Here is a 27,742-nt window from a genome sequence, read left to right on the forward strand (position 1 = left end):
TGAGGACCAAGTTGTCCTGTGATTGCTTTCTGTAAGTGGGTTGTGGGTTTTTTTTGTTTGTACCATCCTTTCAAGAGGCAGCTTCTCTATGCAGTAGGAGGGAACCTCCTTACTGGATCTGCTGTGGGTTCAGGAGACCTGACAGACCTCTCCTGTAGTTGTTTCTCAACCTTCCAGTTACTACAGGTAGGGGCAGTGACCACTGCTTGCTGCTTTCCCTGCTATTCAGCTGCAATAGGTAAAGGAAATGAAGAAACAAATATCTTGCTCTGATAGCAAGCACAGCAAGAGCCTGACCCTGATAGCAATAGTTAGCAGAGACACTCCAGACAGAAGATTCCTTGGGTGGGCAGGACTCGTGAGTGCTGAAAGGAATGATGATTCAGGTTTGCCAGTGTGTTTGGCTAGTCCCTAGCTAGTGCTCCACTGTAATTCCTGGGCTCGGAGAGGTCGGTGAGGTCAAGAGGAATTTATGGTAAGGAAAATAGCCCTCTTGAGCAAATCTCTTCTTCTCTTGCAGATACAGTCTTTAAGCTCAGAGAAGAGAGCAAGCTTCTTCGGAAGGCCCATCAGGAAGTTCACTCTCAGCTCCTTAATGCCCAGGTAATCAACAAGGGGGTGTTTGTGGCTGCACAGGACAATCTTTCACTGGGGTCTGGGTGCACCATCAAATATTCTCTAAGTAACTAAATTTATTATTTATTATCACCTGCATTCCAGTGTGGTCAGTTGCCTAAAACAGTGCTGGTAGGCGCTGGTAGTATAGATGCATTGCATACAGGTAAAATTCTCCAGCCTGGAATCTGTCCCAGTAGCTGAAAATACAGGTATGCTACACAAGACACTGGGTCAAGTGAGCACGAACCAGCATATTCCCAACCATGGAATGCCTCCTGTCACTTACCTATGTCTCAAATACTTCCACCCTAAATGATGATGAATTGTCTCTGTTTATGCCTATAAAATTAATTGCAGAAATAGCAAGGTAGAGGTGCCTTGCCTAGCTTGCTGAGACTACAAATAGACACTAAACAACCCTGGCAAAAAGGTCCCTTTCTGCATCTCCTGTGAAGCCTTAGTAGAGAGGGAGACCTATCAAATTTTGGAAGGAGCTATGTAAAAAAGAAGTTAGTGTTCAGTAATAAGTGTTGGAGCGATGCTTTCGGAGGCTGGGGCAGACATGCAAGTGGTGTTGGCTTAAGACTAGAGAGGCAGAAAAGCACTTTTATGCAGGGAAGAAGAAAGTTTTGTTGATACGGTGGTGTGCTTATGCTATGGAGATGGTGTGAGCCTCTTCAGCGTGCTAGAAGTCCTGACCTCACAGAATTCTGCTCACCCAGCTGAAAATGGGAGCTCCCAGATGACTTGGGAGAAGGGAGAAAGCAGCGTATGCTGGGAGAAGTGGGAGGACTTAACGTCTCTACAGTGTGTGTCTGAGGCTCTTGTACTAAGCCAAGACACAAGCAGCTTTGGAAGTACACTTTAAAAGTCAGGTCTAAATTAGCCTTTTCTGTTGTTAATTAACAGTCTTCTGTCAAGCACTCCCTTGAATTATAGGATAAGCCCAGAAGCAAGGAGCTAGCCGTGGCTAGGTGATGTTGACAACTGATTCTTACCCTGAACTTGATGCTGAGCTTGAACTAGAGATTGGGGCGGGGGGGGGGGGGGGGGGGGTAGTAGGTTTTGACTTCTACAGGATTGCTCTTAAGTTCTGACCTGATCTGCCCTGCAAAATAGCAGGCACCAAGTAGCTCTAGGGCATTGCAAACTTCACAGATAACTGGTTGCTCCAGTTAGGAAGCCCAGGTTACTGACATTGCAGGCAGGTGTCATTTCACAGCTCTTTGGGTCATGTCAGATGTGGTTTGAGGGGTCTCAGGTGGACAGTCAGTGTGTTTGACTTGCCTGCCTTCATAATCGTGACTTGCCACTGAGTGGCTTTTTTACTCTGCTCCTCCACGTGGCTAAGGCAGACTGGTAGGATTCTCTGCAGTGATACTGCCTGCAGTGATACTGCTCGCAGTGTACTTGCTGGAAGCAAAACAAAGACTTCTAGTCTCCATAGGGGTCAGTCCAGCAAGCCCATACCAAGAAATTGAAACAGCGTGTGATTACAAGCTTCTCGAGTGCCCCTGGCAAGCCTACATTCACACCTCCTGCTATCAAAATGGATCTCAGCCTTCATTTTTAGGCCTCCTGACCAAACTTTTAAAGTAGCTGCCAATGTCACTGCTCTGTAGCTTGTTCTCAAGCAACATAAGAGACCCAGTCAGCTCCCATCTCATACAGGCCTCTGCCATTGACAGCTTGCGTCAATACCAGTTGAGCAAAGGTCCTCTGCTTGTCGTTACATATTTCTACTTTTGTCTTGCTGGATCAATGCTGAGTGCGTTTGCATCTGGCACGCCATGTGGGACCAGTCCTGAATTACTCTTCAGCAGAGTACCCTTAAAATGCTATTTGACTAACTGTGATGCATTAGAGAAAGCAATCAGCAGTTCAAGTGTGCAAACTAGCACATACTCCGAAATTTAAAAAAAACTTGGCTAGAGATGGCTGAGGCTACAGAGTCAAGCACTTGCAGACTGGAAAACACAGTGGCAGTTTTTGTGCAGCCAGTCTTAACTTTTGGCCCCTTCGGTGTTGTGATCAACGGGAAAAGTAGTTTGCAAGAAACAGCTCACTGTCATTTCTTGCCAAAATTAAGAGAGAGCAAGAGTAAAAGGATTTGCTCTGGATGTGGAAGACGCAGCTCAGCTCCCTGCTCTGAATGTACTAGACAGTCGTGTAACAAAGTTGTGCTCCAACCATCTGTCTGACTGCTATTTCTGGCTCTTACAGAAGTGGCAGTGGTTCGTTCCAATGACTTCACAAAATACTTTGGACCTTTGTGACAATGAGCCTAGTGTTAAATCTTGGTTTTCTGTTCAGTTTTCTGATCAGTCCTTTGTAGCGTCTAATCGGTGTTTCATAACACAAAGGTGAATGGAATTGCATTTGCCATCAGTGAGGCGAGATGCCATATGTTGGAGCAGACACCCACAAGGGCTCCCACCTTCTTTATCAGCACTGCAGTTCTTCATTGCAGTGTCGATTTGCACTGACTATCCTGTTGTTGAAGTTTAGACGAGTAATTTGCATTCTGGACAACATGTTCATTTTCCAAGGATTTCACAAGAGCAGCCTGCAGTGGCTGTCGTATCAGTTGGTCTGCCACGTAAAATGGGGCACGGTGGCATCAAGTGATGTATGCACAGCTTGCTGTGATGGGTTGCAAACAGCGTGTGGGAATTTGTGCATTAAGGCTAGTCTAAAGCTTCTTTCCCTCTGGGCTGACCACCTTAACAGGCTTTTGATGGGTACAAGTTTTGCTTCCATCTGGCTTGTTCTGACTGGAAGCAGTCTCTTACTAGCTAGAGCTATATCCCATGAACTGTTCTTGGCTTCCTTTTCCTTTCCTCATTCCTTTTATGTTAGCTTTGCTGAGCGGTTTTATTGCATTTTGTTTTTTTAATGTAATTTTAAGGTCAAATTTCAGGGGGAAGAACTGAAATCAACAGAGCCTGCTCAGGAATTAATTTCCTGTTAAACTTGCCTTGCTGCTTGGAAGCTTTCCTACTCTGTCCAGTCCCTAATTTGGTCCATTTCCAGTTACCCTGGCAAGCATATGAAAAGCTCTTCCCCCCTCACTTTCCTATAAATAACTGGGGTAGGAGTGGGGAGCTTTTCCTGAGTAGTTTCTCAAGCCCTACTTTTCAGGGTTGGAGATGGAAGAAATAAGCTGCAGTAGAGAGAAAAGTGTCGCATTTGCGTAACAGTCCAGGAAAATCAATTTTCATTTGTCTTGCAAAGTAAATTGGATTGTCAAGTAGGATTATGCCAATTATTGTCAGCCCTGCTGAGATGAGCACATCCTCAGGAGGAGAAATGCCTCCACAGGGATAAAAAAAACCAGCTAACCTGAAGGTACATGTGTGTGAGGCACAGGAGGAGAGGGAGTCACACCTAACGAGACCCAGGATGCAATTCTTGTGCAAAGTTATGTCAATGGCTCATGCACTAAATAACATTGGGCAAAGAATCGGTGTCATGGGTCAGCACTTCCAGGGTAAAAGTATGCAATAAAACAAGATGCAAGAATGGCAAAGGGGGAATACAGAATGTCCATGAAATCTGGAGGGAAAGCTGAAGACTAGCTTGGGCTTGTCGTTAATGATTGTGGATTATCTCCCGCCCTTCATATATATAAAATAGCTTCTTTAGTAGTGTATCTGTGCTGAACAACTGGCCACAAAAGAGTGGCTATTCTCAGCAAGGAGTTGTTTAGCCCTGTTACTGTGTGAGGCTTCTCTGTACCCTTCTCATCCCCTCAGGCCCAGATGGAAGAGTTCAGGCAGCTCAAGGAAGCTCTACAGAAGATGCCAAGTTTCAAAGGAGGAGGAGGAGCTGGGAAGGGGCAGCAGCAGTTTCAGGTGCCGAAGGAGCAGCCCATGGTGCCAGCCAACAGCCAGCTGCAGCTCGCGAGGCAGAAGGTGTGGTACTCCCAGAAAACCCCAGGGAGGAGAGTTCTGCAGGGCTTCTGTGGGTTTTCAGCATGGGGCTTTGAATTGGAGGGAACTGAGGTTGTTCCTTTAGAGTTTGCTGTTGTCCTTTCTTCCTCGCAGGTTTTTCCAGTCAATCAGGAGAATCGCCCTGTTGGGAACCCGCTGGCATCACAAGTCTCTGGGGTTCAGAAGCAGGCAGACGGCCCTCTGCTGCAGGGCCAGAACTTGTACAGTAACGATGGCCCGAGGCCACAGGCTAATGTGCTCTTTACCCATCCAGTCCCACCGCAAGATGCCAATTCGCTGCCAGAGGCTATGCCAGCCTGGCCAGCAAGACGCGAGGATGGCCACGTGATCCGATTCACCCGGACCATGAACAGTCTACCAAATGGGAACCCAGTAAGTTCTGCACACTCGCTGCTCGTTTTGTGTAGCCCGTGCTTTTGAAGCTCAAAACTATGATATTTGTAATGACATGCATATGTGCATTCCACTTCCCTGATGTGGAAACTGTCCTGGCCCTAGGTTTCAGACTCCTGTGCACTCTTTAAGAGTTTGTGGTTTAGTGGCTGGGCTCAGATTAACAGGCTAGGGTTCTTGTTCTGGATCCTGCCAGATCTGCAAAGAGTAAATCATAAAAGCAGCTCCCCTGCCTCCTGGTGTGATTAAGAATGAGCTTATGGAAAGCACATCTCTAGAAAAATGACAATAATTGCAGTGTGGTTAGACTATAATTACAGTAACTATTACAATGGCAATGTGTGGGGGGTTTTTTTAGAGGTGGTTTTGTTTTTCCTCTTTTCTTGGAGATTCACCTACCCAAGACAAGCTTGGGTCACATAGGATCCAAATTATTTCCTTTTGGCTGTGTGGAAAGAGAAGAACCTCTCTTACTGCAGGCTGTCTGGAGAGAACTGTAGATTTGTTCTGGAGCCCTGCTGAATCTGTTGTTTTATGATAAAGGATTTGTCTGGCCCATAAACCTGCCCAAATTCAAAGGACATCTGCAGGTATCTGATGAGATTAGGAGCTTGTGTATATCCCAAGCGTATGCATGTGTCTTCTCTGCAGGATCTAAAGATGGTGATGCGTATTCAGGTGAAAAGCAATGAGGAAAGCCAGGCTCCTGGATTGTCACTGTCTGATCTGAAACAACCCTCTGCAGCAGAAAAACCTCAGCTGCCAGAAAACCACCACTCTACAGGGAGCAAACAGGTGCAAATGCAAAGGTTGGTGGAACAAAACTCCCTACTCCTCTCAATGTTGAGGCTGAAACGTAGCATACAGGCTCATCCCTGGTCTCTTTCTTTTTGTGTTTATTGTGGTTTCTACTTGCAAGATGGTTGAAGAAAGTGTTAGTTATTTGTTCCACTGTCATCTAATTCTTGTAACTGAATGTTCTTGCCAGGTCTCCATCTCAGCCAAAGCAGAAGACTAGTCATGTTGCAGGCAATGTTGCGTGACTGAATGCACAGACTACTGTGGGTGCTGTGCTGGCAAAAAAAAAAAAGGCTGTTATTGGTGCATGCTCTGTAGGCTGCCTTTCTGTTTGAACTGTTTGGTGAAGTGTTTGTGTGGGGAGGAGAGAGAACGAGGAGTTACTGCTGAGTGAGATCAGGTCAGCGCAGATTTCCTACTAGCTAGAGGAGAGGGTGGAATGGGGGAGTTAGTTCAGACTTCAAGAAATCTCCTCCCTTTCAGTGGTGGTGACTTCAATATCCTGTTTTGTTTAGCAAACTGAAGAAATTCTGCACGATGGAAGCGACCCATCTGCAGCAGCAAGGGTGGCTAAAAATTCCTTCAGTTTCTATAAATAAGAGGCTTTAAGTTGTATATTAGAGCTGCAACTTGCTCATTTTTTCCACTAAATAATCTGCCAAGCTCTGCAGGAACAACCAGACCTTGAAGATCTGAAAGCTTCTCATCTCCAAGGTCATATGGTAATCTAGAAGCAGCAGGCAACCAGCCCTAATTAGGTACTACAGTTTTTTCTGGTTTTGCTTCTCTGTATTGTCTCGTCTGTGTTTTCTTTCCTCCCAGGGAATGGAGCTTGCGTTCCTCTTGCCAGTGCACTTCTGAGGTACGCTGGGGATTTTCCTTCACAGAGCCTGATTAGAAAGTGAGAAGTCAGACAGGTCTGAGTCCTGTGATCCCAAAACTATGGGGTTTATCCAGAATGGGATAAAACAGTTTACAGCGATAGTTTATGCCAGAAATGAGGACACAACCAGAATCCATCAAACAGCCCAGGCTTTTGTCCTGTCTATGTTCCTGCATACCTGCACTTGAGATGATGTAGTTGATATAAACTTCAGCTTCATATGGAGAAGTCAAACCAATTCAGCCATATCAATTAAAGGGTCAGGGTTTATAATAAAAGACCTGGGATTGGTACAATCTTCTGAGCTTAGTTGAAACCTTGGTATTAAAATTCCCTGTAACTTGGACCTGTTGCTCATATCGGACATCCTCAGCACAATGTGTTCTCCAGACCTGTTCTTGGGGTAAACGGGAGAGGAGAGCTCTGGGGAGGGGAGTGTCTTGAAAAGGGCAGAGGTTCAGAGAATGGCATGAACCTACCCATTCCGTGCAGGTAACAGAATGGATAATTCCTACAGTATGTTATTTGTATTGCTGTAGTACCTGGGAGTATAGTCAGGGACCAAGATCCTGTTGTACTGGATGCTGTACAGGCACAGGAAAAACTGTTTACGGTCTCAGCAGCATTCACAGAAGACTAGTCTGTTTTGTAAAAGGAAGAAAATGAGACTGCAATTCATCAAAGTCTGGCCATAATCCAAAAACTGACTCTGAAAATAGAGCTTCCTCATTTAACTTATTTATCTCCTGTGCGTGTCCAGGTCATACCTGCTCAGTTTACTGGATCAAACAAGATTTAACTTCTGTTTTATCTGTAGAGGAGACTTCTGGATTTCATTCTGAATTCAGTCTGATCCTACCCATTCTTCTCTGCCATTTTTGTTCCTTCACTTAACGTGTAATCTTCCCAGGTCAGAGATTGTGCTTTGCATAATTCTTTAAAGGGCAATGTCCTCCCTATACTGCTTTGATAGGTAACATCTACGTGGACACACACAGTAACAGCACAGAGGATATTCTGCCTTTTTACAGGGAGGGACTTGTATGGGTGTAACTGAAGGTGAGGGTTGAAGTTTTGATGGCAGAATGACCTTTCCTCAGCTATGTAGAGCCTAGTGAGGGTACTGTCACGACTCAAATAGAAAATGCAAATAGTGGATTTCTTTGGCAAATGCCTTTTGAAAGGACAGAGATCATGGTATGTTTGGTGTGCTTTTCTTTTCCTGGATCTATCATCGAGAATTACTGAGCAGCTGGAGGCTGTTATTTACACTGCATGAGATTTGTGATAAGGAGTGCATAAACCAACTTTCTCCAGAAGGTGTCAATGCCAAGAACAATATCATGCTGCAGTAGAGTACAAAAGAGGCCATGCATCCAATGCCAAGAACTGTTGCATTGGGTGGCTGAGACCAGCAGATTCCAGATGAGCTCTTGATGGCCAATTTACATTTTGATGGTTTTATAATGGGGAAATCTGAGCTGAAGGCTGGGTTATGATTTTTCGTACTGAAAGTTTTGTGTGGTGGTAGTATGCTGGCATTAAAAAGCTGCTAAAGCTAAGGCCACTTGTCCTTTCTCAGCAGTTAAAAACTTAAATGTCTTAAGTAGACTTTTAAATCTCAGCTGGCTCATGTAGCAGGACAGGCTAAACTAAGCAGTAATCCTGCTTGAAACTGGTGGTAGCTTACTCAGATTAGAAGTTTGTTTCAAGTGCTTTTGAGAGTCCCTGTTATTGGGATTTTATTCCTTCCTTTACCCTTCTTTGTTTCTGAAGGTGTCCCTGAGTAAGAATATTTGGGAAGAAAACATTCCTTGTGAGACAGCCCTGCCTTCTGGGCTTTTCAGGGATTCACTCAAACTAATTTGAAGATAGGCCGTTTCTTCTCTGACCTCCAATTAATTTCCGTGCAGTGGAATGCTGTTACGCTACTAAGTACTCTGCTGCCGAGTCTCCAGTTGAGTATCCACGTGAGCTGTGCTATTGCTGCAGGCAGAGGAGCATCAATGAAAAATGTGTTGCATTTGGCATATACCTTGATATGAAGTACTTGTCCCTCTGAGGCACTTCTGTTGAGAAGGAAGCAGACATAGATATTGGTGTAGACATCAGCAGAAGTGTAGACATAGATATTGGTGTAGACATCAGCAGAAGTGTATCTGAGGTGGAACCATTACAGAGGAAGGAATTCCTGACTATGATCTGCCTGAAAACGGTTGCCTGAACTCTCGTAGATAGATCTGTGTATGGAAATTGATTTTTCAGGTCAGTAGATGGATGAAAACATTTTGGGGGGGGGGGGGTGTAGGAAAAGCAGGAAATCATAATGGAATGTGGCTTCCCTCACTGAATGAAGAAATGAAACTTTTTCCCCTGTTCACCTAAAAAAAAAAATCAAAACAGTATGTGAATGTTTCCTTTCAACTAGTTCTATTTTCACTGTTTGGGTTCATACAAGGGACAGATGCATGCTATGGAAGAGTTTTATAAACAGATGCTAGTTAAAGTATCCATCCCAGTTGCAAAGTTTTGTAAAGAGCTTGTAGCTTTAAAAAGAAATTATCAGACAACGGAAACTGTCAACTTTGTATTGCAGTTTTCCTGTTTATTTTGAAAGTTTTTTTTTCTCCTTGTAGGCAAAAATTCTACAGTCTTACTTTAGTAGCATGTTCATTTTAAATTAAGTTGGAACAATAAAGAGGGTTTACGTTTCTGATATTTCTTCAAAAACTTAGATTTGTGTATTTGGGTATGTGTGAGGCATGAGTAAGTATCTATTTAGAATTGGAATTAATTGCTATGTGGATATGTTACTGTATCATGAATAATATTAGAGCAGTTCTACAATAAATTGTGTTTACAAAGCATAACTTACTTTGTAGTTACGTGGCATATTAAATGTTCTTTCAAGCAGATATCACAGTAACTAATGAAATCTGCTAGTTTTGCCAAAAAAATTAAATTAGGACAAACTTCTGCATGTGTTGGAGTTTTTTTCCTCTGCTTGCTGTTATGGAAAAGCGTTATGAAATATCTCTTGATATACTGACGCTGGGGTGATTCTGTTTTGTTTTGTACCCTTGTTGCAGCTGGAAAGACATAGTTAACAAAGTGAATGCCCAGATGGATGAAGAACAAGTGCACGGTTACCCAAAGAGCCTTCGTTTTGATCCCAAGCCTGGGCAAGAGATGCAGAAAGGCAGCCCACAGCCACCCAGTCAGAAGAGAGGGGAAGAGCATCAAATAGCTGATCAGGAAGGCGAGAAGGAAAGGACAGATGATGAGGAACTCGAAATGGGTATGGTTTCCCTAATCCTATGCTGTACAGTACTAATTTGTTGCTAAGCAAGGTGGGGAGTGAGAAAAGCTCTCTGCTTGTGTTAAAGGAAAACCTTACAACTCTTAAGTATTCTTGTGCTTTTATTGTCCTTGGTCAAATGAAAAGCCTGGACAGTTTTCCATTTTTGTTCCCTGTTGTCCTGCATCCTCACACATTCCCAAGGTAGCGGACTCAAAATCTGTGTAAGTAAAGTCAATTCTTCTTTCATTCCTATGCGAGCGATGGGGAAAATGTCACTGTGTTTTTTAAGACTTGATCGCAGTCTCCCATAGGAATTAATTTAGGTTTTTTAGAAGTGGGGTTTCTAACTCAGAGCAGAAAATTTCCCAACTGTCCTTAAGGGGCTAAAAGCAAATAAATTCAAAGGCAGCTAGTTGTATTTGTCAGTCAGCCAAGAGAGCACCTACAGCTATTTGAAAGTCTAGTAAGTAACCGCATTTGGGCAATTAGAGGCCAGCTCTTAGAATAGCGTGTTAGAATTCCTCAGTCTTCTCCTCTGGATCTGTTCAGACCCCTGTGCATTGACTCACTCTGCTAATAACTGGTTGGGAGAAACATTTGATTTAGTGTAAAGTTCATCATCACACCATGAAACCAGCTAGTGAATAATCCATTAGATTATGCATGTGAGGGCAGAATCTTTTCTTTGCCTCATTTTCCAGGTGAGGTTTATCAGTTGTTGTGTGAAACAAAACAGCTGTAAAATGACTAGACCTTTCAGAAAATTACAGTGGGTGGGTGGGGGCTCGGAGCACTTACATAGGTCCAGTAACAAAGGGAAGGTTGATTTAATTGCAGCTGTATGTCTACAAGTGTGAGAGGGAAGCTACAAACTTCCTCTGGAAGCAAATAAAGACGACATCAAAAATGTATTGCAGTAAGCCAGTCAGGCGGTGGAGAGCTAAAATGGGCTTTTGAGTAGAGGTGTCGAGTCTGAGAATCTGTGCAGAGATCCTCTGCTGTGCTCAAGAGGCCAGGATATACAGTGTGAGTACTTTGTAAACAGATTTCTTTGCTGCAAACAGACTCTACCATCAATTTCTCTTGCACATGTGGAAATAACCCATAAAATCTGGAAGCTAGCTAGCTACCTTTGTCAAAAAGAGACACTGAACTGTAGATATGACTAATGCTAATTCTGTATGTTGCTAGTCTGAGGTAGAATGACTAAGTAGGTGGCTTTTCATGTAGCTAATTTTTTGCTGCGGTCTTGAATGCATTAAGGCAGGGAAGCTGGGAGCTGAGATTCCTCTGAGGATCTCATCTGAAATGCTGACTTGCATCCTCTTAAACTTTATAAAGGTAGTCTCAGCCTGGTTTCTTGACAGTAGGTTTTGGCTCTGGATTTGGAAAAGAGGGATGTCATGGGGCAAAGATGAAGGTCAGTAGTTCTAACTGAATCTTGGATCAAAAGGCTGAAATCACCCAAGATGGGTGATTTCCTCCCAGGCTATTGGCTCAGTTCACTCTGTGGACGTAAGTCCTCCCTTCCAGAACAGCAACAGTTAGGTACCTAACAGCTAATGTGCATACAGATGCCCGCTTGGAGAGGAGGTTCGGTATTCCTGTGCTTTCCCACAGCTATGTTTAGCTGCTATTTCACGTTTTGCTGACCTGATTTTCAGCAAGTCCCCTTAGAGGAACTGAACTAATTGGTTCACATCAAAGTGAATTCTACCCTGAAAAGAAAAGGCCTCATTGCAGGTATAAGAGAGCATGAGGACCAATAGCCCTTGACCTCTGTGTCCTAATTGGGATTAACAACCAAAGTAATGACTCGACTGCCCTGGCTGTGCTGCTGTCCAGTTGGGAACGCTGCTGTCCAGTTGGGAACAAACACTGCTGTCTCACAGGCTCCTTTTAATGTTTTTTAGGAGAAGCACTCAGCCTGTGGTGAGTGCCAGAGCTGGGACATGTCAGAGCCATATCCAATTCGGGGTGAGGATTAGGCTTTACTTAGTTGAAAGCAAAGGCTATATTTTTAAAAGGCTGTATTTTTTTTTTGTCTCATTAGTACTCTCCTCCTGCCCTGACTGTCCCTTTACCTGGCAGAGGAAGCCTGCCTTTTGTTCTTGTCAGCAGCTGTGTGCCAGCAAAGGGGAAGGTGGCACCGACGTACTGACCTGCCATGGTCTAGTTTGGCTCCTGGGGTGGTCTGACTGGCTGCATGGCTGGGTTGCTGCTATAGATGCTGCCCAAACTTAGCAGTGGCATGAGGGAAAGATGCATCTTAATATAGATTAGGGCCTGAATTCAGAGCTGGTTTTTGTCTTTGATTCATATGTGTATCATTCAGTAAGTTACGGGCGTGCTTCAACACATGCTTATGGTCCAGCCTTGGGGACAAGGAAGCAGTTTGGGCAGCTGTAGGAGCGTAGTGCTGCTTTGCCCTGAACTCTTGCAAACGGCATTGAAGAAGGATTCCTCTAAAAACTTCAGTGTCGAGACAAATCCCTGCTTGGCATAGAGTTAATGCAGCTGTTCCCCAACAAGTGGGAATCTGAACTGGTGACACTGACCTTTGAGAGAGTACACTGATAACTGTCCCTCTTCCTTGCAGATGCAGGAGTGATTGAGAGAGAGGAGAATTTGCATTCTCAGAAAGAGACTGTTGCCCAGGAACCAATGGTAAGTAATGCTGTTATCTGGATGCTAACCCTAGCTTTGAATAAGAGTCCAGCTGTCCCATTTAAGTTGATGCTTTCCCAGAAGTTTCTATAACATGCAACTCCAGACTCCTGGGTTCTGGAGCGATTCCGAGGGATAACAAAGACTGGAGTTTTTGGTTTTTAGAACCACTAACATGCTTGTGGAGAGGTGCAGCTGAAGTGCTACAAGCCAGCACCTCCTGCTTACTGGTGAAGGCAGCGAGCCTTCTGTATCCCAAGGGGATATCCTGCCTGGTATTCATAAGAGGCTTTTCTTGTCCAGATGCCAGATGATGCTGCAGATCCTGCCCAGGATCCCAATAACCAAGGTGAGGATGAGTTTGAGGAAGCTGAGCTGGAGAGACCTGACTTTGAAGAGAAGGTGGGAGGTTTGGAGAAGTTCAAGGAGCCCAGCGTAAAAGAAGAGTCGAAGGAGAAGCCACTGAAGGTGACTGACCTGAGGGCAACCAGCAGGGGCCAGGGAGAGATCCCCAGCTATGAATGGGGGGGTGGGGGTGGGGGGGGCAGGGGCAGAGAGCGTAAGGACTCAAATCAAAACATCACGTTCCTGGATGGATCCATATCCCACTGCAAGGATATGGCAGGCAGGAAAAACCTCTTTGAGTGTGAATCGGTGGGCTGGTCAGTACCAGAACTTGTTCTGGCCCTGTTCTCTCTGCTTGTTGAAGTCATCCCTAGCATTTGCAGCACCTATGTGGCTGGAGAGACATTTTATAGGAGATGGCTCGCTCCACAGCTATTATTGCAGAGGTCTGTGCCTTCAAGCACTTCAGAGACCAAAACCAGAGACAATAATATGCTATGCTTGGGGTCTGGTCGGTGCAGCCATTGCTGTTCCTGGGGTGGGTATGCAACAAGCTGTTGGCAGCAGTGACAACACGTGAGAACTCTGTCTCTTTGTTTGCCTGCTTGCAGATGGAATCCATTTATTTTGCAAAGTGCTGCTTGCTGTCTGAAGCCAGACTCTGCATCAGGGAAATGTTAGCTTGTTTTGACAAGCAGCTGAGTGTTGCTTGTTTTAAAAAGGAGTGTTTTATCTGTCAGGCTCTAAAATCATGATTAATAGTGAGGTTTAAAAAAAAAAAAAGAAACCCAGGCCAATGAAATCAAACAAGAAAGAGATGCTGGCACCAACAGAGCAACACCTCCTTAAGATTACTGAAAATGTGGAAAGAATTAGTGACATAAATACCTGAGTTTCAGATAGGGCTGTGCTGTGCTCCCTAAAGCTCCACCCTAAGTAACTTTTAGATGCCCTGCGGCCCTGGAACTTGATGCAACAGAAGCATGTGCGAGGGTCCTGGCCCTGGGACCCTCCTGCTGCAGGAGAGGCCTCTCTCTCCGCAGTGGAAGGAGCTGGGCAGTTGCTGCCAGCAGGTGAGAAGACAGACTGGATGGGGAAAGTACAAATGGAGTCTGGGTTGCCTCATGGTCTCTCTGCTGACGTGTGATTCCTAATCTGTAGCCCAGTCTTCCAGACCTGGGGTTCTAATGCAAGAGAGCTGTATCCCTGGCTGGGAATGGAAGTAGGATGGGGCACTGTCAACAGTGTCTGACTTTCTGTATTTTTCAGGATGCTGGCAGACCTGCCAAGCCCAGGGAAGACCCAATGGATGACTATCAAGAAGATCAGGAGCAAGAAATTGTACGACACCAAGGTTCTTCCTCTTTTCCTCTCTGGTGTGATTGTTACCTGGGTATGTTGGTAGGCGGGAGCTGAGTATGACTCAGCTTTTGGGAAACCAGATGTGAGCACTGACTTCAGTTTTGTCTCTGCCTGCTCAGTGAGTTGGATCTCCAGAACAAACCTAGAGCCCACATACCTCTGCTCCCCTTTTCTTTTTCTGGTGTTCAGAGTACCCTTTATGCTCTCTCCCTTCCTCATTTCTTTCTGCATCAATCTGCAGCAGTTGAGCTCTGAGATGCTTACCAAACAGCAGCTGGGGTGGATTACAAGCTGTGCCAGTGCAGCTAGGCAAGATCAATATGTGTTTCTCCAAGCATCACCCTGGGTTTATTCCTGTGGTGAGAAATCCACTGGGAACCCTGTAGTCTGCTGCTGCACAGGTCCTACTGGGTCTAGCCTGTGTCTGTGGAAGACCTGGGGAGAACTTCACCTGTGCTTTGAGAAGGGTCATTGGGTTACAGTCAGCAAGTCGAACAAAAGTATGGGTGGCAGAAAAATGTGATGTCCCACTCCTGAAGGAAGTGTGGGAGGTGGTGCGTTTGGGCCACAGTTGCCAGGAAGCAACTGCTCCTCTATTTGGCTGAAAATGGGTATTATTGCTGTGTCACAGAGCCCCAGGACTGCTGTAGTCAGTGACAAGTTGGCATTCCTCTAGGAGAAAGATTGGAGGCCACCAAAGATTGAGAGCATGAGTACTAGACAGGATCACCTGGTGCCTTCTGGCTCATGTAGGTAGAAATGAAGGATCCTCTTCCAGTCTAGTTCATCCTCTCCTTGCCCTTTGTGAGTGGCTGCTGCTGGCTTTTTCTGCAGTTTCAACATGATTTCTGAGGAATTGAGGGTTTGGGCTGCCTGCTGGGAAGGGAGTGGGGAAATAAGGAGTGGGCAGAACAAAGTGGATGTCAGGAGCTATCCTTGCCCTGTTTGTAGAACCTGGCTTGTACACTAGATAGTCAGACCTAAAAGTGCCAATGCAGGCTGTGCTGGCTGCTGCACATTACGGGTGGGATTTGTTACACAGTTTTAAATGTGGTGGATGTAGGATATCTTCTTCTATTCGTGTAGTAGTAGCAACAGGCAGAAATCTTAAAATGGCATTGTAATGCCAGGATATTAAATGGGCATAAAATGAACAGGCTGATCATGGCAACACAGGCTTCTTACCTCTGTGTCTTGGCTAAGTGACTTGCCAATGACACCTAAAGGTCCCTGGCAGAGATGGATTCTTCTGTTTTCCTGAGTTTCCCAAGCTGGGCTGGTATGGTAGAACAGCTATACTCAGAAGCGGCATGGTGCGCTGCTAGTTAGGGTCTCCTTTTCTAGACCTTGCTGATTTTTCCTTCCTGGCTCTGTTCCCTTTGCACCCAGGAGGATCATGGAGGTGAGGTGGATGACAATGATGACCTGGAACTTGTCCAAGACCAGAAGAACCATGCAGGCATACAGAGAGCTGATGGCAAGAGGGATGACTACTACTGAAAGATGCTGAAGGAAAATGGAATATGCTAGGAATGAGGGGATGGGAACTCCTCCTGGGAACTGGCTCCTGTATTAAACACTGCCCAGAACAGATAAAGGCAGGAGGAGATAACTGTCTCCGCAGGCACTGAGCAGGGTGCTTGCAGATGTGCATTACATCTACATGTGTGGGGCCATTGCTGCCTCTCTGGTCAATAGCATGGAAGTGCTCTCAGACTGTAGGAATGATTTTATCCTGCTGCTTTTCTTAGAAGCACTTTTTGATTTATTGTGTTCTTCACCTTCTTGTTTTCCCTATCCCTTCCCGAGCTGGAGAGTTTCTTTTTTTTTTTTTTTTTTTTTAACCCCCTGGGCAGCAGAGGGGTGCCTGAACTTGTCCTTGGACTGACTCAACTGATTGCTAATACAAAGGAATCTGTCTTCATAAAATATTTTGCTCAGTAGTGTTTCTTTAAAACATCCTTTGCTCGCATCAGAGTAAGGTGGAGAGGAAGTTAGCCTGCTTTTTGTCTGGAGTAATGCAAGGGTGATGGCTAACCATGACCACCAACAGAAATGACCATGTGCCAGCCAGTGTATGTGTGTGCATGTGTGTATATGAACAACTGGATCCTCTTCCTTGTGCAGAGACCCTTCCCAGTGACTCAGAGTAGAACCCTGTAGAGTTCTCCTTACCTTGGCTTTGAGCTCTGACTGTCCTGCTGGGCTTGGAGCCTCCCCATCTAATGCTGTGCATCTTGTCTTGACATTGCTGCTGCACCCTGGGTTCCGGGAGATGTGGGCTGGCCTGAGCTAAGACAGGCTTTTCTGTGACGGTGGCAGGGACTGCCACCAAGAAACAGCTGCAACCTTGCAGTAACCTCTGCAGGTCACCGGCTGTCGTGAATGAAGTGCTTCATGGCACAGCTGCCAGTCCCTCTAATGGGGTATTCTTTTTACTTTGTGTAGCATTTTGGTGGTGTGGATGCCCTCAGTGGGACGTGAACAGAGTCTGGGAAGGGCCAAACTGTCCACTGCTTAAAGTTCTCAACTGCAAGCAGCAGGACGGGAGCAGACATCCATTTCTGTGATGAGTGTGTTTGCTCAAACCTTACTACTATTCATAATGCAGCTGCAGCATCCCAGCACAGCTGTCCCTACTCTGCCCTCCTCAGGCTTTTGGCAGAACGTATCAGAGCATATCCCAGCCTGCATCTGCCTCTCAGACCCGTAACCTCCTCCCTCCCTATATTTCTGACATACACTCAGCTTTCGGCACCTCCCTAGGTGCCCTAGGTTGTTCAGGATTCCCAAGCAAGCACGAAAGGCTTGCTAAGGATGAAATCTGGTGCACAGGAGGGGAAAAAAAAAAAGTAAGGAAAAGTATTCATGATGGTAGACATGAAGGAATATTTGGAGCCCAGCTAATCCAATTCCATCCTGTTCAGCTTCTTTCCAGTCTCCCAGCATTTGACAGGGAGCTAAGATAAATTTTGCTCTTTCTAGACAGGTCTGGTTTTTAATCAGGAAGTTGGGTATTTCTAGTGTTCTGTTGATCAGTAGATTGAAATCTGTGGTGCTTTGCTTAGTCTCCAAAATGCATCTTGCCTGACCTCAGATAAAAAGAAGGAATGAATCAGCTGGAGTCCCTGGAATTTAAAATGGAGGCAGCAGAAAGGAGAATGGGCTTAATCATGATATTGCAAAGCCTGGGAGCTGGTTTAGTCATGAACAGGGCAGAGCGCTCGCATCTCCTACCTTGTGCAAGACCCGTGCATCTGAGCTGTCTTCTGCTTCCTTGTCACCATGTCAGAAGTCCTGGACTCTGGGACCTCATTTGTCAAATGCAGCTTGTGGTTGAATGTTGTGACCTGATAGAAAATCAGAGGAGAGACCTTTGTTCCCTATTTGAATTACTTAAGCTTTTTTGTAATCCTTTGTTTTGGGGCATATTTTGTAAGCACTTTTAGACACTTGGAAAAACAATATTTATCTCCCGATAAGCTTGGTCTTTTTCATTCAGACAGTATTGATCTTTTTCTTCCACTGGTTCTAACGGAGCTTGAAATTAACATGTCATAGGACTTCTTGGTTCTTTGTTTTTGTTCTGCTTGTGTTTCTTACCAGCACAATCAGCTGTGCAAGTCAAACTGCGGGGTAGATTGGGGTAGTTAATGTGGCTGGCTCTCTGCTTGCTTTGTGTGGAAGCAAGAAGAACTCTGCTTTTCCAGATGCTGCCCTTTCTAGAGCTACAGCATCAGGTCAGCTGGATGGTACTGCTGGTTATTACAGAGCCCAGTAGAATCATGCTGTTAGGACCTCAAATACCTAATCTGCTGCTTGCTGAAATTGGGGAGGATGTACTTGTGCGCCGAGACCACAAAGAGCCTCATTGCAACAGTTTGGAACTGTGTGTTCCAAAACCATGTGAGAATACAGAACTCCTCACAGGTGAATACTGATGATACTAGCTTTTGGGAGGACATGAGAGAGCTCCTGGCTACAGAGTTCTATCTGCAGCCATGCCTAGGCACCTTATCTCAGCTAAGTTAAGAAAGTCAAAGATGGAGCACCCCAGCCACAGTCACTGTAGAGCTGCTGTCAGCAGCAGTTCAGCTGCAACCGACCGCTTAAGATGAGAAGACCTTTCTCAGGCCTGGAAAGGAACATTCAATCTGCAGAGTGTTCTCTGCCTTTCTTCTGTTTCTCCCAGCTTTCTCCTGGATCAGAAATCTGGGAGTGGTCCAGCTCCTATTTAAATTAGGCTATTTCATTTGAGAGCTTCAGCAAACCCCCAATTTATAAATAGTTTTTTGATCTTTCCACTTTGTATCGCTACCTAGAATACCTTGCTTTAAGTGTAGAGGTATCCAGGCTTCAGTGTGCGCACAGATCTCCAGAGAAGATGAATGCTGTTCTAGGGGCTCTGTACTCATCCTACTTGGTATCTTTGGGCAGAATTTGTGGGCAGAATAAGCAAAGGTGCCAGAGTCAGAACAGCAGCCAGAGGCTGTTCCAGGGAGTCTAGGATAAGGTCTATTAACCAAATGCAATAGCTGTTCATGTAGCCCACTAAGTAGCTCACTGCAAAACTGTTATGTGGTTTAAGATATCCAAAGTGACTTGAAATGGTTAATGCTGTGTTAGTGCTTTATATTACCAACCTTGCTGTATGATGTCAGACTTCTCAGCCTCCACCGTCTGCTATAAATAGCACATTCAGAGTAAGATTAGCTGGAGCTGCAGTTATCGGTTCAGATACACATCCTGATCGAAAATGCCTCCAATTCTCAGCCGGGCTAGTAAGATGTCATTGTTTCACAGTTCAGTGCAGGATCAACGACCAACACAGTCTGTGGCACGAACTTCAAGCCTGCATGCCCAAGCTGCCCCAGTGAGATGCGTAGTACAGCTATCTGTCTGCTGAATTTCGTTCACGCCCCCTCCATGCTTCTCTTAGCCTGTGACTGTCAGAGTATGTAAGTTCAGACCTTACTGGAAGTGAATGAAGTGCTGGAAATAGAACCCCAGTGGGGGTGAGACTGCATGCTGATTCAGAGAGGCTGCAGGAGCTATTTAAATGAGGGGGCAAATTCTCTGCTTTTGCATGTCTAGGATGAGTAATCCTCAAAGTTATGACTTGGAGGGAGCTGTAGCAACTCAGCCCTAAATGTAAAGCTCCCTGCTAGGAGAATGCTTTAGCAACCATATGTCTCATGCTGCCCTTAACTGTGAGCTAAGCATCTCTGCTCTAGGGATTGTCTGCCCTGGCTGTATCCAAGACTAAAATTAGCACAGTGTTGCATAAATTGTTAGCTGTGAGTGGTTAGTGCTTCCTTGCCTGGCCTGTAGCAAGTTGCCCCTGTTTTAATACTAGGTTCACTGTTTCCTCTAACAGGAGATGAAACAGGAGACTAAACCCAGTGGAAGAGAACCAGAAAAGCAGAAAATCTGTGGTGTTGGGTCTGTCTGAAGGCCTGTAAAGCAATATGGGATTTTACTGATTTTGGTATGCTGCCTGGGGGTTCACAGCTTAAAGCAAATAATAGTGTTTTGCCCGAGCGGCAAACTGTTGAAGCAATATGCATGAGAAGTCCAGGCTAAGTTTTATTGCAGACTGGGGCACAGAAGAAGGTCTTAGGAAACAGCTGGATTACTAAGAGAGCAAACAATGAGACAAAGTATTCATATGAAGCCAGTGCTGGCAGACTGACCAAGCCAAAGCATGTGGTTTTGCTTGTCTCTTGGATAAATAACTGTCTTTTCCTTAGAGACATAGTGCAAGGCCAAAGGACGCAGCGCAGGATAAGGTATAGTTAACCTGTAGTGTTGTTACAAATTTTTTTTATGGGTTGCTCTTTTATTTTCCTTTGGACTTCAGCAAGATGATGTTGATTAGATTTCTGTAAACAAATATATTTCCAGGGTTCACATGATGGCAAAGTATTAAGTGATTTGGCCACATCTTCAGCCAGATGATGAGAATTAATAGTACATTCTGTACCCTTACAAATAAAGGCATGGATGAGGAAAACATACGCATATTGATCAGTTAAATGAAATTTCTGTTTAACGAAGCCTACTTCTCTGTAATCCACTTCTTACATGGAAACCTGTTTAGGATTATTAGGCTTGTTCATTTACATGGCATTTTTTTAGGAGTTAAAATGTGACAATCTAATAGGAGTTTAATGAGATGTTTTCTGTAAGGCATCTGAAAAAGTTGGGAGGAGAAAATGCCCTAAACCCTTGCATACCATAGGTGTGAACTGTCTGCATATCCTCAAACCAAGAATGTCCTCTCATTTCTAATTCTATATATGTCTTGCTTAAAACTAACAGCTGTTTCTAAGGATGACTATGGTTCAGATTCTATATAGTTTGAGTGAGACTGGCTGTTGTAAAACTTAGGGATTAAATATGAATCTAGCCTAGACTGATGGAGTATAAGACTGCCAGGGAAGGAACATCCTTCAGTGCTCGTTCCTTCTTTGCACCTTGCAATAATGTATGTCTTTTCACCTCAGCCTACATCTCTCAGTGCCATTTTACACTTGACCACTTCTGGAGTGAAGCTTGCTGATTTTGCCGAACTCTGTGCTGCTTTAGTATTGGAGAATATCAGTATACATGGAAAAAAACGAGGTAGGCTTAAGTATCACTGACAGGAGTTAGGGTGTTCTATAACCTTACATTCATGTGCCTGAAGAAAATCTGGAAATCAAAGGAATATGTGTTTAGTCAGATGTCTGGTTATAAAGAAGACTGTGTGTCTCCAGTACAAGGGTACGCCTGTAAGCCAGAAGGTCTGAGGATGACAGTGATGGCACAAGGATATATTCAACAGCTTTCATGATTGTTTAGGTCAGTTCACTGTTCCATTCAACAACAAACTTGTTCCAGCCTATAATCACAGAACCAGTTATTGTGATCATGCTATGTAAACGGCGAAGTGAAAGTCAGTATGCAGGTATACTACTGCCTTACCTGAGTAGAGGTTCAGGACTCGAACCCAAAGGGAAGAATATGATCATCTATTCCAATTCCTGGTAATCTTGGCAGTCATTCTGGGAAAGACATTTGAGGATGCTTCCACAGCTTTCCATTAAATGAGGTATCTCTGCTTAGCTTGTTTTTCCCTCTTCTACAACTTCAAATGCAAGTGTGAAGTCCAGAGCTAAGCGATGTGGCACATGCAATCAGGTGTCTTCACTGCTGTGCCATTTTCCTTTTATGTCCCAAATGCCAGACCCTTCTGTTGGATCTCTCAACAGAAGAAATCAAATTGTGTTGCAGATCATAAGCAACATCAGAGGCTGGTGCCAGATCTCTTGCCTCGTCACTGAAACAATGACAGCTCTGGAGTGCAATCTGCCCTTAATAGTAGTTAGGAGAACGGCACAAAGTTTAAGGAGGCAAAACTTGCTTGGTTTGGCTCCAACCATCTCCTTAACACCCACACATTTTCCAGGAAGGGCTGTCAAATCTTCAGTTTTGCATCCTAGCCGGAACTTCCGCAGGTAAGTTTGCCTCAGCCACCAAGAAGTGCCTTCAGCAGCACAGCACCTCCTATTGTTCTGTGATAACCAAGTGTTTTCCGAGGAGAGCAGCCATTACTACGACTTCAGCATCCTTTTCTATGCTGATCCTATTTTTTTCATTGATTCCTATTGATACCTCTTGGTATCAAAAGAGATTTCTATCAATGTTCTATAGGCTAGCAGACACCCTCTCCCCCCAGCATTAAATCTGGTTAAAAATTAGATGTGGAAATAACTTGTAATATTTGGTACTGTTAAATTATGTTTAAAGTGTTCCTTAAGAAAACCATATGCTTTAAAAAGGCAAGTCTTCCAGACAGGAAAAGGTGTCCTGATATGAGCCACTTGGTCATGTTGATGTTCAGTGCATCAGAAAACAAAACTATTTAAACAAGTTCCACATTGATACAAATTACATTTTGTATATATTCAAGTTAACACCTTCAATGAAGTCCAAGTTGTATGATTTGGGTTTGTTTTTTGTTTAGGCTATGAAATAAAAATAGGCTTCAGAATCTTATTTTTGTTATATTTTAAGCTTATATAAGACAATAAACACTTTTAAAGAAAACTTGCATGGTAATCTGTAGATCTTGTATTTCCAAATAGGTAACACAGTGAAGAAAAACTACACCCATGTTCTTAGGCACATTTCTGGGGTTTTTAACCATGTAACCTGGTAACTGTTGTACTTTACAAGTTAAATATAGACAAATGCTTATGTTCTGCTATAAAAACTGGAACAGGACACTATGTACAACCCGACCAAAACACAAACCAAATAAACCCCCACAATTTTTTCCGTGGAATGAAATCTGCAACTCGGAAAAGACAGGACTTAAAGCAGCTTTTTACCAATTTAACTGTTCAAGAATCTTCCAACATTGCCTAGGTTAAGTATGTATTTTTTATTATTGTTTCATTAGAGAGCCTTTGCTTCCACGTTCGGACAAGTCTCTACCTTAGCGTAAATCTTTCAAGGTCGTTCAGAAAGCAGTACGCTGTATTGCTACGACGGGGCACTACTCTGTCTCCTTCACCCTCTTCTGTGCTGCAAAATAAAGAGCTGCCTTGAGATCAAATGGATGGACTGTGGGTTGGTCCTGCTGCAGCGAGGGAAAAATGGCATTTGTTAGAAGACAGGAGTAAGAGAAGTATCTTCTTCCTGTGGCCTGACAGGCTAGCGTGCACTGAAGATCCACAGCTTTATCACTGCTATCGGCTGGCCTCCTGGGGGACTCACGGCTTTCTCCCTCGATTACATCTGAATTTCTGGTCTCAAGGGGTTAAAGCAGCCTCGGTCTGCAGACATAACCATTAAAAAAAAAAAAATCCCCGTAACCCCCACGACTTTGAACAAGGTCTGCTTCACCTGAAGGGGAGCTCTGTAACTTTCCCCAACGCCGCCCTCGACCGAATCTCTTGCTGGTAGCGAGTCCCCGGTGGCAGAGACACCCTCCCGACCACCGATGTCCGGCACTGAACCCTCCTGTGCCCCGCGTTCGCCAAATCCCTTGGGTCCGGGATGCTCCCTGCGCGGAGCATCCCGGACCGAGCTGCGCCGGCCGGGCACGCAAAGCCCGGGGCGGGGGATGTCAGCCGCCCCCAACCTGCCGGCCCTTACCGGGGGGGAGAGGGGCGAGAGCAGCGCTCGGGGCCCCCGAGAACCGCCCGCCGTGGGCTGCGGACCCCCTCCTCCTCCTCCTCCTCCTCCCTTCTCCGCAAGGGTCGGGGCCGCGTCCTGCGTGCGCTGCCCAGCGCGGCGGGTGCTCCGCAGCCCAGCGAGAGTTAACGGCGGAGCCGGCTCTCCATTGGCGGCCGGCGGAGCGGTTGCGGAGCCCGCGTTTATAACCGGCGCACGGGGCGCCGCAGCCCTCCGCCGGTACCGCGGCTGGGCTCCATGCCGCGGCGGCCGGCATGCCCAGCCTGCTGCCTCCCTTCCTCGCCCTGCTCTGCTTCGGAGCGCCGGCTCCCGCCCTGAGGGGACCGGCGCCGCCGCCGTCCGCCTCGCCGCGGCAGGCCGGGGCCGAGCCGGCGGCGGAGGAGCCGTGGTGCCCCTACAAGGTGGGGGCCGAAGGTTCGGCGGGCGGGCGCCTCTGCTTTCGTCCGCCGGCCCGCGGCTTCCAGTGCGCGGCGCGGTCCTGCCGCGCCCACCGCTCGCCGGGCGGCGCCTTGGTGGCCAACGTGCTGCGCAACGGCAGCGTGCTGCTGCAGTGGGGGCCGCCGCGCCCCGCCGCCGGCCTCCGCGGCTTCGCGCTCAACTGCTCCTGGGACGGCACCTACACGCGTTTCCCCTGCGACAGCGTGGAGCTGGGCGCCGCCTGCCGCGACTACCTGCTGCCCGAGGCGCACGGCAGCGTGCGCTACCGCCTCTGCCTGCAGCCCCGCTACGCGCCGCCGCGCCCCGCGCCGCCCGCCCAGTGCGTGGAGTTCCGCGTGGAGCCGGCCGCCATGCGGGACATCGTCGTCGCCATGACGGCCGTGGGGGGCTCCATCTGCGTCATGCTCGTCTTCATCTGCCTCCTGGTGGCCTACATCACCGAGAACCTCATGAGTCCGGCCCTCGCCGGGGCCGCGGGCGCTGCCGCCGCCCCGCGCCGCGCCTAGCCTTCACCCCTGCTCGGCCGGCGACCGGCAGCGGAGCGGGAGCGGGCCGGGCCGCCCCGCCGGTTTGGCCGGTGCTGGGCCCCGCCCCGGGCGGGGAGGGCGCTCCGGAGCCCGGCCCGGGGACCCCCGCGGCTGCCGGTAGCGGCGGCGGTGCCGGTTCTCTTGGCAGAGCGCAGCTCGCAGCGCGGCCGACGCCGTCTTTCCAGCCCTCTCGGGGGCCGGGGGTGAGGTTTTCCAGACTCTTCTCGCAGCGGTTTTGCCCGGGGCCTCGTTCGAAGCGTTGGGTGTCTGGGGTTTGCCTTTCCCGAACGTCCGGGATTTGGGTTCGCCTCAGTATTTGGAGCTCTTCTTCCTCCTAGGGTGGCTTTCCAGCCTGAGCCATACGTGGTTACCGAAACTCATGGGATCTCCGTGGATTAAAAGTAAATAATGGCAAAGGTCCGCAAGTGCCGGAAAAGTGGCTGTTCTTAAAAGCAAGCGACAGATCTTGCAGAGGGCCTGTGTGAGAAGACTCTCCAGAACACCCTCATTTTAAGCCTATGCCTAAATCCCCTTGCTCTTAGACGTGTGCTTGAATTCTTTCCTGAGGGGGAATGTTGTTTCAAGTCTGTGGGAGAGCAGACCGGTGGAACCACAAAACCCGTAGCTAAGTGCGTGTTGGATCCAAAGCCCACCTAAATCTCGTGACTTAAGTGGGTTTTGTATCGTGCCTTACGCTGTTGACAAATTCTGGGACCTAGCTTGGCCGCTGTCCAAAACGAGAGGGGTTTTCTGGTCAGCTCGAGCGGCTGTCGACATCCTACACCGACTAAACCTGCTTTTCTCCCTTTAGAACTGTCATATCGGTAGTTTCCACAAAGAACAATGCTTAAGGGACAAATTTAGTAAAAAAATGCCATTTTGTTGTGCAAGTATGAACCGATCCCTAATTACAAAATAAGTGCACTGTAAATGAGCACCATCACTGCCCTCTGAAATCCCATCTTTTAGGAATGCTGTGTGCACCTACACTACGGTAAAAGCGTCTTAAACACAGAACTCACTAATGTTGTAGCCGAGCGTTTTGAGCATAGGAACACTCCTTGTTAACTGCTCACTCAATGCTGTAGTAAGTAAGGTTTTAGCCATATTCTAGTATTAATTCTATTGTGCCTTAGTGCTGAGAATTTGTCCCATTTATATTGGTGTAGTCTTCGTAGACAACTGTATCTCCCCTAGTGTTTTTGTCTCTGAAACTAGTGGTTGTTGGTTTGTTTGTTCGGTTGTTTGGGTTTTTCAAAAAAAACCAACAAACTTAGGCTGGTCATTACTTGAACTTTAATATATACACAAAATAGTTACCTTCTGAGAGGTATTTATTTAGTGAGCTAGTTTTTATTTAGTGTTGTTTGTATGTAGTTGACTGCTGTAACAGAAAATGACTTTATATCACTTAAACTGAGCACCTAAAGCAAAAGTAGGGGAACAGCTCTTCTGTAAAGGGGTATTGCTATTATTAAAATACATCAGTTTCATATGTGATCTGTTTGTGTAAATGTTTATCACTGGTGAATGACCCATAGGCTTTTCTTTGTGAAAGTAGTTTGTGAAGTATAAACTTGATAGTAGAGGGTAAATATAGAAAGTATATGGAATCCTTAATAAAATGCAGTTATTTGTACTGATCATAATCCCTTCAATAATTTGAGAGTGGCTGAGAAACTGAAGGTCTATATTTCATCAGGCAGAAATACCTTTTATTCGTTTGTTATTCTTGCTTTGTTTTCTTTCTCACATGCAGCTGACTCTAAATTTAACAGTGTTCTCCTTTTATTAACTTGCTGATGTACTTGATTTAAGCAGCCTGACAATATCTAGCATCACAGTAACAGGAAGATGGTGTCATTCACTGATATTGAAGGACAATGTCATAATTTTTTCTTTTTTTTTCTCCCTAAGGAGATTGACTGCTCGAAGAAAAGGTAATCAGTTTTTAAGAACATTAAGACAAATTGTATCTAGTGGTTTAGTTCACAGAGTAAACTTGGATCAGAGGTCTTTTAAAGGTTTCAAGTCAGTCTTTCTTGTAGCCAGTTCTGCACAGGACTATTACCGTTTCACTGTTTTTGTATATCTCTGTCAGCTTCTGTCAACCAGTATTATTGTTTTGTTCTTCATCTTGTCGTGAATTTCCAGATGTGAAAATTAAATGTATAAATAATGAGCCTTGTACCACCTTGGCATTGACCTTAATAAATTAAGAGAATAATGAAAAGACATGAAAACATCACAAATATTTAATGGTTCAAGATCTTGATTGACTCAAAGTGAGCAAATCTGCCCAAAGACTGGTCATAATGATATTCCATTGCCTACTGTAAAATTATGGCAACATTAATGGGAGAATGAAAAGACATTTATTCTCTGAATACTTGATTTTTGTTTATTAGAGGCTTATACTATAGGATCACAGGGTGATTCATGTTGGAAGGGACTTCTGGAGGTCACCTACTCCAGCTCCTGTTCAAAGCAGCGTCAGCTGTGAGATCACACTGGGTTACTCAGGGCTGTATCCAGTGTTGCCTTGAAAACCTCTGGGGACAGAGTGTCCAGCCTCTCTGGGCAAGCCATTTTGCTGCCTGAGCTCAATCATGGCACTGTCCATAATTGTAAAAAAAAAAAAAAAAAAAAGGCATGGGCTAGAGAGATCATCAGGTCCAGCCTAAGATACTCTTATCAAGCAGGTCACAGCACCTGGTACAAGGAGCTCATGATCTACACACCCAACAGCAGGGGGAAAAGAGGCGCAATACTCAGCCAGATGTGAAATTCTGTATGAAAACTCACTGAGCCAAAACCATTCATTATGGTAGCCAGGTGTCTTTGGTTTTGAATATAAATGATCCCTATTTGAGCTTTGAATGAGCTGCCCTTAGCTCCTAAATCCATCTTTGTTTACCAATTCAAGCTACTTCATTTTGTGTGCAGCTAGCACCGTTCATTGCGGTAATGCAAGTCTGAGGAAACTGAGCACCAAATTTAATTTGCAGTTTTGCATGTGACTGTCTTCAATAAGACACCTCTGCAGGCATTGATAGGGTACAGTTAACCTGCTAAAACAGCACCCTGTAGATACTACAGAGATGTTATTTGTAGTCATCTCACATCTTCATGCATCTGTCTCTGTGGATTGCATTGCAACAGCATGCTGGGCAGAGGATAGACAAGCAAGAGCAAAGTATGTAGAACAAGAATGTAAATCCTGATGGAGGAAATTCTCTAAAGGTTTATTTTTATCGATTTTTTTCTTTTCCAT

At 45.7% G+C, this 27,742-nt stretch overlaps 2 protein-coding genes and 1 long non-coding RNA gene across 3 annotated transcripts in view; 2 read left to right on the forward strand and 1 right to left on the reverse strand.

The window, feature by feature from the left end:
• Positions 1–19,087, reverse strand: part of LOC142030837 (uncharacterized) — a 34,510-nt gene extending 15,423 nt beyond the window's left edge. Inside the window, exons 1-2 of the long non-coding RNA XR_012650323.1 lie at positions 18,964–19,087; positions 17,558–17,670 (exon numbers count right to left, since the gene is read on the reverse strand). This is a non-coding gene — a long non-coding RNA (uncharacterized LOC142030837). The remainder of the gene's footprint in view (positions 1–17,557; positions 17,671–18,963) is intronic.
• Positions 1–22,900, forward strand: part of LOC142030835 (uncharacterized) — a 42,106-nt gene extending 19,206 nt beyond the window's left edge. Inside the window, exons 6-14 of the mRNA XM_075027210.1 lie at positions 521–603; positions 4,374–4,532; positions 4,665–4,943; positions 5,616–5,773; positions 9,735–9,943; positions 12,546–12,613; positions 12,917–13,081; positions 14,228–14,299; positions 15,710–22,900. Of these exons, the coding sequence (XP_074883311.1) occupies positions 521–603; positions 4,374–4,532; positions 4,665–4,943; positions 5,616–5,773; positions 9,735–9,943; positions 12,546–12,613; positions 12,917–13,081; positions 14,228–14,299; positions 15,710–15,820 (1,304 nt within the window). The 3' untranslated portion in view covers positions 15,821–22,900. The remainder of the gene's footprint in view (positions 1–520; positions 604–4,373; positions 4,533–4,664; positions 4,944–5,615; positions 5,774–9,734; positions 9,944–12,545; positions 12,614–12,916; positions 13,082–14,227; positions 14,300–15,709) is intronic.
• Positions 22,901–23,271: 371 nt separating this feature from the next.
• Positions 23,272–26,947, forward strand: FNDC10 (fibronectin type III domain containing 10). The gene has a single exon (XM_075027211.1). The coding sequence runs from the start codon at positions 23,758–23,760 to the stop codon at positions 24,445–24,447; it is 690 nt and encodes a 229-aa protein (XP_074883312.1). The 5' UTR covers positions 23,272–23,757; the 3' UTR covers positions 24,448–26,947.
• The last annotated feature ends 795 nt before the right edge of the window (positions 26,948–27,742 follow it).

This window comes from Buteo buteo, chromosome 5, assembly GCF_964188355.1.
Source record: "Buteo buteo chromosome 5, bButBut1.hap1.1, whole genome shotgun sequence".
Taxonomy (NCBI): domain Eukaryota; kingdom Metazoa; phylum Chordata; class Aves; order Accipitriformes; family Accipitridae; genus Buteo; species Buteo buteo.

What these genes read in the sequence shown, in the direction of transcription:
- FNDC10 (XM_075027211.1), top strand. Translation starts at nt 23,758, where the DNA reads ATGCCCAGCCTGCTGCCTCCCTTCCTCGCCCTGCTCTGCTTCGGAGCG.